At 43.8% G+C, this 15872-nt stretch overlaps 1 protein-coding gene across 1 annotated transcript in view; it reads right to left on the reverse strand.

Annotated features, from left to right (window-relative positions):
- LOC142145001 (kinesin-like protein KIF6) overlaps window positions 1-14317 on the reverse strand; it is a 26277-nt gene extending 11960 nt beyond the window's left edge. The window contains exons 1-3 of the mRNA XM_075204421.1: window positions 14228-14317; window positions 8486-8595; window positions 5983-6057 (exon numbers count right to left, since the gene is read on the reverse strand). Coding sequence (XP_075060522.1) covers window positions 5983-6057; window positions 8486-8595; window positions 14228-14287 — 245 coding nt within the window. The 5' untranslated portion in view covers window positions 14288-14317. The remainder of the gene's footprint in view (window positions 1-5982; window positions 6058-8485; window positions 8596-14227) is intronic.
- Window positions 14318-15872: the final 1555 nt, after the last annotated feature.

Here is a 15872-nt window from a genome sequence, read left to right on the forward strand (position 1 = left end):
CAGACTTGAGTCACAAAACAACTGCTCAGATGAGCTGTATTGTGTACAAATGAAAACACAGAGACAATTTCATCACTATTGTGCTGCAGTAATCCAACTATTGAGGCAAAAATAAAGAATTCCACGAACGTATCAGAAGATAGGAGGGAGCCAGAGACATTCTGTACTAGTGAGCCACACGCACAGCAGCTGGACTGTAACAGGCTGTGTGTAATAGTACAGCTGTGTGCACAGCAATAAGTGGGCCGATATGACGTCAATACCAGCCGGGGACAACACAGGGGGACACCGGCTGGAAATTGTAGTGATCCGTGTTGGTTAATAAAGAGCAACAAGAGTCACAATGTGACATTACTATACACAACGTATGGACTGGTGGTTTTATATTCAGGGACAGGGCCAATGATGTCACAGCAGCTTAAATAACTGACATCTCCGTACTCCAACCTGTATGAGATCAAGTAAGGACACGGTACCAAACATATGGGACTTGGCTTCAGCTGTCTGTCATGGAGTGCTGAGTAACAATATATTACACTTTATATTTTTATCGGGGCAACATGGGCAACTCAGGGTATTATACAGTCATACATCATATATGAACACTTTAATTCTGAAGTTGGTGGTCCTTTAATGACCTAAACACCTACAAAAATTATAAATGATCAATACGTCTTATTACTGTATTTTACATGCTTTGCTGCTCTGTAATTAGTGGCAGAATATTGTTTTATTTATATAGATGGAGAGTGGTTGAGGTTTGGGACATGAATCTGTGATCCTGGTAACCTAGGTGACTAATTCTTCAGTTTCGGTGTCTAACTGTCCAACAGCTGTTTCTCCATGGAGACGTCTCAGACTTTCTATTGGAGATATCCAACAAAAACCATTTCATGTACCCATTACCCTGTGACCTGTACACAGGGAACCTGCCAATCGGGAAGCACACATTCCTTTCTGGCATAGGGTTTCTCCATCCAATAGGTGGTCCTGAGATACAATGTGTCAGCAGTAATAAATGACAGATGGCCCTTCCCCCTGTAGCAGTGGGTAATGTGATTTAATGGTGGGTAGAAATGACAACGCTGCCCACTCCCAGGTATTCTGCATAATAGACTATTTAACTTGTAGACTGCGACTGGGCCAAATAAAGGATAATACACAACTAAGACCTTTGCTCATAGGGCATTTCCAGCGATCTCTCCAATACAGGACTTTATGTGTTATATAAGATGGACACAACAACTGGCGAGATGCTGATCATCCCGGAAAAACTAATCTTGTGTCACCTCAAACACCAGGTGGAGCAGGTAAAGGGCCTCGTTGTGTTTCAGTAACAGGATTACTTCTGTTTAAACAAAAAATTATATTTTACTTTTTACTTCCAAATGTTCCTGTCAAGTCCCAGAGAACAGAAAACAATCTTCTCTTCTGAAGAACAGTGACCTGGTCACAGCATCAGTGATTCTAATGGTTGCGCAAGACTTGAATGAGATCCTAGATGGATAATAAAAGCATTTATAACACAGAGTGAAAATGATCTATTTCAGCGGAAACAAACGCTGGACTTGTGCCCTCCAGTGAGTCTAACACCAGTCCTTGGGGGGCTTGTAATGGACAGAATATAAAGAGCTCTGCTGGAACTCAGGTGTGAACATATCACAGTGTTGTCTTTAATTGATTTAACAAATATTTAAAGACGACGGATGCACACAGACACACACCGACACACACACACACACACACACACACACACACACCACCCATTCCATACAAGTGCGCCTAGATTTCTGCAGCAGGATTTGTGGAGCAAGACGGCAGCATTTGCGCAGTGATGGGAGTAGCCGGGTAGTAGTGTGGAGAACGCGCACCGCTGCCTCTGTGTGCAGCGAGGGATCAGTAAAACAAGATAAATGAGGGACAGTATAACACTCTATCCGTGCTGTGTAAAGGGGGCGGACAGACATTTATACTCCAAAAAAGGACCTGATCTGTGTCCAGACTGGGCCTCGGTTTTCATTAAGGGGTGTCCTACTTATAATGCACTGTCATGTGTTAAACACATGGGGGGGAAATCAATTGGCCGCATTACTGTTAAAAGTAACGCAGCCTGCGCATTACTACCGATATTGCAGTAACAGTGTGCATAATTACCGTTAATACGTTAATTTTAAAGTTGGCTTTTTGCTCGTGGCTCCCTGAGCCGCGAACAGAAATCGGTGTTAAAATTACTGTAATAACGGTATTACACTTAGCGCTGCGCTATTCTGGGGGGGATTGAATTCCCCCCATGGAGCGGAGTTCTTAGAGGCAAGCACTGTGATCACATTGGGCTACGCTGATATAATATCCTGTTACGTCATTATTATAGACCACAGAATTACCCCCTGGTTTCAGCACCAATTACTATTTATGTAGCTCCATATAAGAAATGTAAATTAGTATATTAAGAACACGTGGAGGCCCTGTCCCACAGACAGTAACATTTAGCTACGTATTATAGTAACTGACTGTCCACTGACCTCTGCTTATCCCTGGAATTCTGTGTTTTTCTAATAACCTCGTCGCTACATCAATGTTTATCTGCTTGTAGACAACATGTATAATAGTCTACTACAGACATGAAATAAATCCAGTAACAAGCGGAGAATTGGTAAATGTCAGCAGGTAGAAAACCTGTGTCTCACCAGCTGTGGAACTACAAATCCCAGCATATCCCTGCCAGACACTGTAGCACCACAGAGGCTGGGCAGAGATAAGGGCACAATGCCTGTCCTAAACCCAAAAATATAATCCCCACAAAGCGGATCTCAAGAAACGTTTACATCTGAATCTGGGTATAAGTGCGCTCTGGCTGTACGTTACTGGTCGTATCTACACAGACAGAACACACTGCAGGATACGTACATTTATATCTACAACATAAAGTCCCATCATAAAGCATATAAAAGAAATGTAAAACTATTAATACCAAAATCATTATTAATAATAATAATAATAATAATAATAATAATAATAATATATCTAACAATGTTTTTTTTGTACACTAAATACATATAATCAGGATGTTATTAATGTTTACTGTACATAAAAAGCATTTTTATAGTGTCTTTTACCGGCACACACATGTTGTGGCATACATACGTGTAGTAATCACTTACACCTAGCCTGCAGCTGGTACAAGTGGTACGGCTGAAAATCACGTACCTGCGAGCGGTCCAGAGCTTGGATCGGAGGAAAGTGCGTTAGCTCGACCTCAGCGCGCCCTAACGGTACACTGCCTCCGCCCCTTCCCGCCTCGTGTAGGCAGACAGAAGTGTAACATGTGGACATTCACTGCAGAAATTACATTCATTGACGTAAAGTCAGTTTTTGAGCATGTGCAAAGCAATTTCACTCTTTGGAGAAACAGAACGCAACAGGACTGACATCCAAAGCTGAATCAGGCCCAATATGTAATTAGTCTTTTTGGTCCGGCCATGTGTTACTGTTGTTAGTATTGGCTACGAATTTAGCACAACAGTGAAATCGTTCCACACAAAGCTATATATGTTCTAACATTCCAGGGAATAGAACAGTCACTCAGAATGTCCACAGCAGCACAAATTATATCAAGAGAGAAATATACTGACGTTGTGTGAGGTACAGTGACCTGACAGCGGCAGTTACATGATGTGAGGAGGGGAATGGAGACAGCAGGAAGCCACGGACTGACAGTTATATAGTGGAAGGAGCATGGTCCCCAGCAGCACAGAGTATATCAGGAGATGAGTGATGTGTTAGTGAGGACAGGGCTGCATGTGACAGGGGCAGGGACATGATGTGAGGAGGGGAATGGAGGCAGCAGGAAGCCACATACTGAGAGTTATATAGTGGAAGGAGCATGGTCCCCAGCAGCACAGAGTATATCAGGAGATGAGTGATGTGTTAGTGAGGACAGCGCTGCATGTGACAGGGGCAGTGACATGATGTGAGGAGGAGAATGGAGGCAGCAGGAAGCCACAGACTGAGAGTTATATAGTGGAAGGTGCAGGGTCCCCCAGCAGCACAGAGTATATCAGGAGACGAGTGATGTGTCAGTGAGGACAGGGCTGCATGTGACAGGGGCAGTGACATGATGTGAGGAGGGGAATGGAGACAGCAGGAAGCCACAGACTGAGAGTTATATAGTGGAAGGAGCAGGGTCCCCCAGCAGCACAGAGTATATCAGGAGTAGAGGTTACTGAGGCAGTGACCTGTGCACTTGTGTGTTTGAGTTAGTGTGGACAGGGCTGGGTGTGATAGGGGCAGTGTCATTATTAGGAATACCACCATACAAACACATAATGTACAATACATCCTTATGATGGTTTGTATTTATTGATTTGAACATACTGGTATTTTAATGTAACGTTAACTACATACACCTCTTTCTTTTTCTGGCATTTCACCAAGCCCATTATATCTATGACACAGACTCTGTTTGTCGGAAACAATCTGTCTTCACCAGGGGCGGATCTAGAGAATACTGCTACCCGGGGCGATGTAGCGGGGGGGGGCGATTTAGGCCCCGCCCCCTTTTTGACATCTGAGGCTGCCGGCGGCTGCATACTGTGTGCAGGTCCGTTCAGCAGTGACATGTAGGGACAGTGTGCTGCCCGGATGCTCTAATTGTGTTTAAAACACAATCAGAGCGGCCGGGCAGCACGCTGGTCCTGCCTGTCACTGCTGAATAGACCTGCACATAATGTGCAGCCGCCGGCAGCAAGCCCCTGCTAGGGGGGGGGGGGGCGATGGCCCCGATCACCCCCCCTGGATCTGCCACTGGTCTTCACAGAGTTCTGTGCCATAATCAAGGGCAAAGAAAAAGTTCCCTTTAGTTGATATAAAGATTTAAAAAAAAAAAACATAGAAGGAAATCGGAAAGATGAAAGAAATGGACGTAGTAAACTTCTCCAAGGACATGGACAAGTCAGTACAAGGGCTGTAAGACCTACTAAACTTCCTATAAATGGGATAAACAGTATAAATAAATGCTGCTGTTACCGCTCCTTCCCTCTAGATGGCAGCGTGGAGCGTAGCGGAGTTATTGCGGAGCCCTGGCAGCGTTTATATGAAAACACTGCAGCTGTTGGCAGATGAGCCCCATTTGCTTGTCCTGAGCACTTGCTCATTTGTGCAGACACGTTGTCTGACCTTTGATGATGCATGGTCTTCATTTAATGGCGCTTTGATCACTTTCCTGCTCTCGTTTGCCTATCAAGGTACAATCCAGACACACCATTAAAATGTTTAAAGCATGTTTAACAAACCCTATTTGGCTAATGAAGGCCATCCCTCAGCAAGTCACCGGGGCTGTGATAACGCATTCCTGGACCACGGAGAGGCCCGGCCTTGTGATTCACAGCAAACTATGTCCTGTTTATTTAGGAGCTGCTTGTGGTATCACACTGGAAGCACAACGTGTGCCACCGGAGCTAACATTAGTGACATAGAAGGATAGCAGGATGTGCCCTGCACTCCCTATATTAAGTCACAGACCTTTGAAAAGGAAAACCCTGCAGGGATTAGTACTAGGAGAATTTTTAAGAAGTATTTTGTCCCGTTAGATGAAGTCACTCTGAAGCCACCTATCCAGTTAGATGGAACCGCTTGGCAAGACTAACATGGGCACTCTCCGGGCAGTGAGATTGTTATAAAATTATTACACTGTCCCTTTAAATGCATTGCTGGATGGAAATAGAGCACCTACTAACCGAGTCTGATAATGCACCAGGAAAACTGAGGGGCCCGGAGAACCCTGTTGTTATATAAACAGAGGGTAAAAGGGGCCCCTGACCAGTATCTTACCCATGAACCCATGGAGTCATCATTAGGCTCTGCGTGCTAATCACATGGTCAATATGAGATTAAAATATAAATATTTTGCTTTCCATTCCATGTCACACATTATTAGATGATGAAACGCTATAATACATATGTAACACTATACAGTAACTGTACCTCTCTGCTACTGGTTTAGCGATACGATCAAAGATTGCTTCTTGCTTCGTTTCCTGGTCAAAAGCCTCTTGAAATCTGCAAAATATCCAACAATTATGAGCTTTTATCACCTGCGTGCACAACAGAGCCCGATTCATAAAGCCTATGTTTCCGTAGACAAACTTGGTCATAGCGTAACCTCATAAACCATCCGCAGAGTGAAACAAAGTTCTCCTATGTTCCCTTATACCACCTTGTGTTGTACTATTATCAGCACATTGATGGCTGAGATTAGTTCTAGGCAGTAAAACGTATTAATGTGGAATATATATTCTATATTCATAAAACACGGGCTGCAGGGAACCAGGTGCGGTGCAGGATTTGCACAATGTCTGACAGCACAGCCCAAGGAAATTAAACACATTCAAAGTACAGAATCCATTTTGCCAATTATTCTTTTCAGAGGCCGACTTGTAACTCAATCAATCACCAGGATGATAAACAAGTCGCAGAGTTTGTAATAATGTATGAAATCAATCTTAAGTGGAAAAACATATTCATGCTATAGAGGTAGGCAACATGTTACTCTCCAGCTTTTGTGGAACTACAAGTCCCAGCAGACTCTGTCATCCAAAGACTGCCTAAGCCTGAGGCTATACTTATATTAAATAGTTATACACTTGGAAGTAGGGATGCATGAAGCCTATACAGGCAGCTAATAAAATACTGAGGCCCTTGTTTTAGGGGGGAACTAAAGATCATATCACCAAAGCTAGTTATAGACTGGCATTATCATCCTGCGTCTGACTTGAGGATTTAACACAAGCACAAAGCATGGGACCACATGTTAAATAGAATCCATTTTACTATATGCACCTCTACCAACTGGTGCTCACACTTACATCTCCATCACGTTGCCAAATAGTTTTTTAGACCATCCAACCACAAACTAAAATGCTACATAGACTGTGTGACTGCGCTGTGACATCACCATCCAATCACACACTAACCTGCTACATAGACTGTGTGACTGCGCTGTGACATCACCATCCAATCACACTCTAACTTGCTACATAGATTGTGTGACTGCGCTGTGACATCACCATCCAATCACACACTAACCTGCTACATAGACTGTGTGACTGTGCTCACTCTGTGACATCATCATCCAATCACACACTAACCTGCTACATAGACTGTGTGACTGCGCTCACTGTGTGACACCACCATCCAATCACAGACTAACCTGATACATAGACCGTGTGACTGCGCTCACTGTGTGATGTCACCAACCAATCACACACTAACCTGCTACATAGACTGTGTGACTGCGCTGTGACATCACCATCCAATCACACATTAACCTGCTACATAGACTGTGTGACTGCGCTGTGACATCACCATCCAATCACACACTAACCTGCTACATAGACTGTGTGACTGTGCTCACTCTGTGACATCACCATCCAATCACACACTAACCTGCTAGACCACGTGACTACAGTGCGCTGTGACATCACCATCATTAAAAAGAGTTTCAAACAAGGGGGATGACTTTAGTCTGGAGGGCCACAAGCCCTCTGAGAGGTACATGAGCCCCTGAGTGACACGTTGCCCACCACCAATTTAAATTAAGTATTTCAACCACAAGTCAGCAGACAAAATAATAAATAGGTTGCCAACAGTTTAATCCATTTCCAGAGACACTTTGCTGCGTAGTCCGTGCATCTAAGAAGGTCACACATGATACTGTCTTGGTGGACCCTGGAGCATATCAATTGCAGAAAAGAGGAACGTTACATTGCAGTTGCTCAATTCTGAAAAATTTCAAAGACAAATCGGTAAAACTTGGGAGACCTGACACCTACGGTTATACTGAACCGCAATTCTTTTACAATGAATTAGGGGGGTGTACGTTATAAATAAATGTAGTATTCTGAGGTGCAGATATACAACGTTTTGTATGAGATGTAAGCCCTGATGAAATAAGTAGCTATGTGCTTTGTGACACACAGTAACACTTCCACCAGTCCACTATCTCAATAAGCCAAAACCTGATTAAACAAGAAGCTATTTGCCCAACATATACCCTCGGCTTCACATTTACAGATTGATCCTGATAATTTCTGCATTTACTTAGTTGATGAATATACAAGTTTCATGGGTGCATTAAACCTTGTGCCGAGGACCAACTTAATGCATACTTGTCAACATTGACAGCACTGCTACGGGAGATCAGGGGGGTGGGTGTATTGGGGGCGGACAACAGCCGATCAAGTCATTTGGCCCCACCCCCTACCCGGACCTCTCTTTTCCCACCCAATTACAGGATGGGGCGGGGCCATGATGACGTGTGATTAGTGTCCTAAGCTCCATCCCCCGACATTTTACTATTGTGAAGCGGTTAGGAACCGGCTCTTCTGGGAGGCTCCTGGACATTCCGGGAGAGCAGGGCAACTATGACTTAATGTTCACAAGCCAGACGTTAATGGAAGGAATCAGTCTCATCAGAAATACAGCGTACCTGAACTTGTAACTTTCCCGCTTGTTATTAACAAATCCATCTGCCAAGTCACGTGGCACAATAATCTCCAGAGACGGGGCACCGGCCTCTTCATTGCTGATAGAATAGATCTAATGAGTAAGGACAGAAAACATAGATTAGAATCTACTGATCCCCAATATAGCCCCATCAAATACACCGTAGAATGTCCATGTGCTGGATCTATGGCAGATCAGTGACATGTTGTGCAATATATACACCGATCAGACACAACATTATAACCACCAGCCTGATATTGTGTAGGTCCCCCTCATGCCGCCAAAACAGCTCAGACCTGTTGAGGCATGGACTGCACAAGACATCTGAAGGCGCCCTGTGGTATCTGGCACCAAGATGTTAGCAGCAGATCCTAAGGGGGGAATGTAATTGACCGCATTACTTGTGAATGTACCACGTCCCGAGCAATATTACCGTTAGTACGGTAATTTAACGCAAATTTCTGCATGCGGCTCTCGGAGCTTGGGCAAAAATCAGCGTTGAAATGATCGTCCTAACGGTAATAATGCTCACGAGTAACGCGGTCAATTGAGTTCCCCCCTTAGAGTGCTGCAAGTCGCCAGTTGGGGCCTCCATGGCTCGGACTTGTTTTTCCAACACATCCCACCCTTTGTCATGTTCCTCAAACCTTTCCTGAACAATTTTCGCAGTGTGGTAGGGCGCATTATCCTGCTGAAAGAGGCCAATGCCATCAGGTAATACCGTTGCCACGAAGGGGTTTACTTGGTCTGCAACAATGTTTAGGTAGTTGGTAGATATCAAAGTAACATCCACATGAATACCAGGACTCAAGGTTTTCCAGCAGAACAGTGCCCAGAGCATCACATTGTCTTCTTCCCATAGTGCAACCTGGTGCCATCTATTCTCCAGGTAAATGACGCACATTGACCCGGCTGTCCACATAATGTAAAAGAAAACTTGATTCATCAGGCCAGGCCACCTTCTTCCAATACTCCATGGTCCAGTTCTGGCGCTCAAGTGCCCATTTTAGAAGCTTTCGGCAGTGGACAGGAGTTAGCATGGGCACTCTGACCTGGCTATGTAGCCCCATACGCAGCAAGCTGCGATGCACTGTGTGTTCTGACACCTTTCTATCATACCCAGCATTAACTTTTTCAGCAATATGTGCTACAGTAGATCTTCTTTGGGATTGGACCGGACAGACTAGCCTTCGCTCCCCATGCACATCAATGAGCCTTGGGCACCCATGACCCTGTCACCAGTTCACCGGATGTCCAAGAACTGACTGTTCACTTGATGTCTAATATATTCCAGCCCCTTACAGGTGTTATTGTAATAAGATAATCAATGTTATTCATCTACTTGTCAGTGGTTTTAATGTTGTAGTTGATCAGTATATATCTACTATATAAATGCCTAGTGGCGTGTGTGGAAAAAAAATAAAAAAGCTGCAGCGCCACCTGCTGGGCAGAGTTATACACTGACCTATATATTTCTTGAAGGAGAAGTGACAGTTGGGAGTGGTTGGTGGTTGCCGGGGGTGACAGTGGGGAGTTTTTAACACCTTAAGTAGCTTGATGAAGGATGTGGCGATGAAGATGAAGGATGAGGTGATGGAGAAAAATGATGAGGTGGTGACATGTGGACAAAACCACGTTAAAAAAGGCCGCTTGCGTCGGGAAGTAACGCTCTTTCCCTGAGGAGGCCTGGCCTAGCCCCAAATGCATGATAAGAACCTTTTTAACACCTTAACTAGCTTGATTTGACTAGAATGCATGAGTATCATGCACGGGTTAACTTTATATATATATATATATAAATATAAATATAAATATAAATGAGCCATTGCTCGGTATATCCCATATTATATATTGTACCAGCTGCATGGCAATGTAAATGCTTATCTAGGTATACAAAAGAAAAAGACTTATCCTTACACTGCATTTCTGTGTGTATCTAGAGAAATGGAAACATGAGGCATTAGTTTATATTTTTATCAAAACATTTAAGCCTGCATCCCAGCGTCAAGGGCTCCACATTATATGCAGGGCCTACACTGACCATACATGTTTTCATTTTGCTAGATACACAGGGATATGCAGTGTTAAGGATAAGCACTGAATATATATATATATATTATATTATATATATATATATATATATATATATATATATATATATATATATATATATATAATTTATTATTACCATTATTAGTATTACCATTTATATAACGCCACTAATTCCGCAGCGCTATACAGAGAACTCACTCACATCAGTCTCTGACCATTGGGGCTTACAGTCTAAATTCCCTAACATACACTAGGCTTAATTTGTTAGCAGCCAATTAACCTACCAGTATGTTTTTGGAGTGTGTGAGGAAACCAGAGCACCCGGAGGAAACCCACGCAAATACGGGGAGAACATACAAACTCCTCACAGATAAGGCCATGGTCGGGAAATGAACTCATGACCCCAGTGCTGCAGATCCGATTGCCCTCCGTCCCTCCCACTAATGGTTTGGCCGGCTATTGCTGTCACATGGGACCCGCACCACGTGATAGGTTCCGTCCCATGTCGGAAGACTGCAGAGCGCATGGCGCGTATAGAACAAGGTAAGTGTGGGAGTGGTATATTAATTGTGTGTGTGCGTATCAGCGTGTCAGTGTGTGTCTCAGCGTCAGCATATTGTATATATGTGTATGTGTGTCAGCATATTGTATTAATGTGTGTCAGGGCTAGTTGGAGGGAAACAGGTCTATTTATCAAATGTGAATACTGTTATTGGTTGGAATTTTCAAAATTTCATGTACCCATTTTTAGTTCCAAATAGGGCCTCCAACATTCCAGGACCCAGACAAAGCAGCAACTGATCTAAAGTAACCAGCAGCCACAAGTGGTGAAGGAACATATAAAATAAATATGCAATATAAATTGAGATTTGTTTTTTGTTGCATTATTTGATTCCATTATTTAAGATTTATCATAATAATGTATCGCTGGGTTAAGCAACACTATAATAGTCTCTTTTTATATTGATAAAAATATATTCTACTGAAGTCAACCCTTTAAGGATGGGCCGTTACTTATGGGCCGCTGCTATGTGCTTGCCCCCCCGGGCTAAAGTCTGCCAGCCAGCCCTTGATAAGGATATTGGTTATGTGACTAAAGAATCAAACATATTATACACAATTCAGGAGTCGACGTGATGACCAGAAAGGGACAATATCCACAAATATACAGTTAGATGCCAGCAGTAAATATTAAGGATACATTAGTCCCAGGCTCCTAGGAGCTGTCTGGGTTAAAGCATTTGCAAGTAAAAATGTCCACAAAAGTATCAGATTAACGTATTTTAAACTATTGCTGGTCAGAGAAGTTAAGTGCTGCTCATAAATATTTTAAACCTACGCTTCTATCTATAACCTGACATTGCACTAAACAGAGCAAAAATGTCCTGGATTAATAGGTCATGTATAAGGTCTCCGCTACGCCAACAACGCCTGACATATGGAAGAAATGACACAAGAGGATTAAATATATATATATGTTTTAGTAACTATTTCAACAGTCTCCAGTAAATAAAACAGAACATCTGGGTGAAATTTCCATGAGAAGACAAACTGTACAACTAAAGTTTTGGGGGAATTTTGTAGATAAAACATTTAGTAACTTTAAGTCACGTGTGTGTTTGAAAACGGAACCGCTTGTCACATAACAGCCATGGTGCGGAGTAAGATCTTCTTTGGTGGCGCTGCGAGACTCAATTTGCGCTACTGTGTCAAGATTTCCACCAGTTTTGCGGAGCAGCAGCACCAGCCTATGGGAGTCGCTGGATTGAGGGTAGCCTCACCCACGTGGGCCGTTATATCTAGGCAGAGAAGCGTACGTCTAGACATACTTAGTCCAATATAAAAACAGCTGGAAACTCACACAGTGTCACATGTAATAAAGTTACTGGTAGGCGGCTGGACTGTGATGTGATACTCTCAGCAAAACTAGGCGCGTATCTAAATTACAAAGGAGCACGGGGGCAAAACCAACGGGCCTGCAGTGGCCACATAGTGATCGTCCACTGTGAGTAATGTTATTTAATGTGCAGAAAGGGGAATATAGAGCAGTAACCAGAGCCATCTTTTCCATTGGGCATGATGGGCAGATGCCCGGGGGCCCCACGGGCAAGGGGCCTTCAAAGGTCACTGAGCAAGTACATCTATCTATATCTATCTCTCTCTCTCTCTCTCTCTCTCTCTCTCTCTCTCTCTCTCTATATATATATATATATGTAGGGGCCCCGGTGCACTGCTTTGCCCGGGGGCCCATAATGTTGTTAAGATGGAAAACGCTCCTCAGATTCTTAACATTGTGTAAACGCTGCTTCAATTAAATACACACCGGCTGAAATACACTGTCAAAACACATATGTGATGATGAGAAGGAAGAATTTGCTGTTTTTTTCCCCACAGGAACGAATTTGAAATGAGACATCTTTAAAATTTTCTTAGGACTAGTTCACATACAGATGGAAGTTAGAACCATTCAGTTACAAAGACACACAATATACTGCAATAGTGAGTGTACAGGTATAGGTAGGTCTGTACAACGTCACTCAGAGCTCCTGGGTGTTTAATAGGAAATTGACCTAATTATAAGGACAGTTTACGTGAACCTCTTTTATTGTGTAGATGTATCCAAACTAAGGTCAATCCCAGAGATGAAAATTACAGGAACAAATCCTTAAACCCTGGAACTGTTACCTCCTATGTCACCTCCAGAATAACTCCCCCCCATTGTCCATATTTACACTCAGTATCTCCAGTAAAACCAACCACATGTCTTCCCCAAACTCCTCATCATATGTGTCCCTATTATAATCCTACCTTACCCCAGAATAACCCGCCTCCCTCTCATGTACCCCAATATAATCCTGTGTCACTTATGTGTGATATAAAACAACCCCCCGGTCTCAATCACATTTTATGTATTACTCCATCTGTAGACTCACCAATGTGTACCCCAGTATTATTGCCCATGTGTACCCCAGTAATATCCCCGGCTCTCACCCATGTGTACCCCAGTAATATCCCCGGCTCTCACCCATGTGTACTCCAGTAATCTCCCCGGCTTTCACCCATGTGTACCCCAGTAATATCCCCGGCTCTCACCCATGTGTACCCCAGTAATATCCCCGGCTCTCACCCATGTGTACTCCAGTAATATCCCCGGCTCTCCCCCATGTGTACCCCAGTAATATCCCCGGCTCTCACCCATGTGTACCCCAGTAATATCCCCGGCTCTCACCCATGTGTACCCCAGTAATATCCCCGGCTCTCACCCATGTGTACTCCAGTAATGTTCCCGGCTCTCACCCATGTGTACCCCAGTAATATCCCCGGCTCTCACCCATGTGTACCCCAGTAATATCCCCGGCTCTCACCCATGTGTACCCCAGTAATATCCCCGGCTCTCACCCATGTGTACCCCAGTAATATCCCCGGCTCTCACCCATGTGTACCCCAGTAATATCCCCGGCTCTCACCCATGTGTACCCCAGTAATATCCCCGGCTCTCACCCATGTGTACCCCAGTAATATCCCCGGCTCTCACCCAGTATTATTGCCCATGTGTGCCCCAGTATAATTAATGAGAATCCTCACCCATGTGTACTCCAGTATTATTACCCCAGTAGCCTAACTCAGGTGTACCCCAGTAATATGCCCCATGTGTACCCCAGTAGGGTCTCACCCCGGCCGGCCTCCTGCTGGGCTTCACCCGGGCATAGATCTGGATGGTCTGTTTCACCATGTTCCGGGCAGCGCTCAGCTCCTTAGTAACCGTTACCAGGGACACTACCCGGCATGCTGCACGGCGCACAGCGCACCTTATTGGCTGGAGGAAGAGAGGGCGGGGCCAGTGGTACGTGTACTATATATCCGCCCAGACACCCGGACACCTCTGACAGGGTGATCACCCGTCATACACCCGGTGTATATTCCTCCGTATTTCCCATTGCTGGGAATCGTATTTCCTTTTCTTGGCATTGTGTACTGATCCATTGTGTACTGATCCATGGTACACTGACTCTATGGTGTACTGATCCATGGTACACTGACTCTATGGTGTACTGATCCATGGTGTACTGACCTATGGTGTACTGATCCATGGTATACTGATCCATGGTATACTGATCCATGGTGTACTGATCTATGGTGTACTAATCCATTATCTATGGTGTACTGATCTATGGTGTACTGATCTATGGTACACTGATCCATGGTGTACTGATCTATGGTGTACTAATCCATTATCTATGGTGTACTGACCTGTGGTGTACTAATCCATTGTGTACTGATCCATGGTGTACTGACCTGTGGTGTACTAATCCATGGTGTACTGATCTATGGTGTACTAATCCATTATCTATGGTGTACTGACCTGTGGTGTACTAATCCATTGTGTACTGATCCATGGTGTACTGATCTGATCTATGGTGTACTGACCTGTGGTGTACTAATCCATTGTGTACTGATCTATGGTGTACTAATCCATTATCTATGGTGTACTGACCTGTGGTGTACTAATCCATTGTGTACTGATCCATGGTGTACTGATCTGATCTATGGTGTACTGATCTATGGTGTACTAATCCATTATCTATGGTGTACTGACCTGTGGTGTACTAATCCATTATCTATGGTGTACTGACCTGTGGTGTACTGATCCATGGTATACTGATCCATGGTGTACTGATCTATGGTGTATTAATCCATTATCTATGGTGTACTGATCTATGGTGTACTGATCTATGGTGTACTGATCCATGGTATACTGATCCATGGTGTACTGATCTATGGTGTATTAATCCATTATCTATGGTGTACTGATCTATGGTGTACTGATCTATGGTACACTGATCCATGGTATACTGATCCATGGTGTACTGATCTATGGTGTACTAATCCATTATCTATGGTGTACTGACCTGTGGTGTACTGATCCATTGTGTACTGATCCATGGTGTACTGACCTGTGGTGTACTAATCCATGGTGTACTGATCTATGGTGTACTAATCCATTATCTATGGTGTACTGACCTGTGGTGTACTAATCCATTGTGTACTGATCCATGGTGTACTGATCTGATCTATGGTGTACTGACCTGTGGTGTACTAATCCATTGTGTACTGATCTATGGTGTACTAATCCATTATCTATGGTGTACTGACCTGTGGTGTACTAATCCATTGTGTACTGATCCATGGTGTACTGATCTGATCTATGGTGTACTGATCTATGGTGTACTAATCCATTATCTATGGTGTACTGACCTGTGGTGTACTAATCCATTATCTATGGTGTACTGACCTGTGGTGTACTGATCCATGGTGTA

This window comes from Mixophyes fleayi, chromosome 3 (assembly GCF_038048845.1).
Source record: "Mixophyes fleayi isolate aMixFle1 chromosome 3, aMixFle1.hap1, whole genome shotgun sequence".
Lineage (NCBI taxonomy): Eukaryota > Metazoa > Chordata > Amphibia > Anura > Limnodynastidae > Mixophyes > Mixophyes fleayi.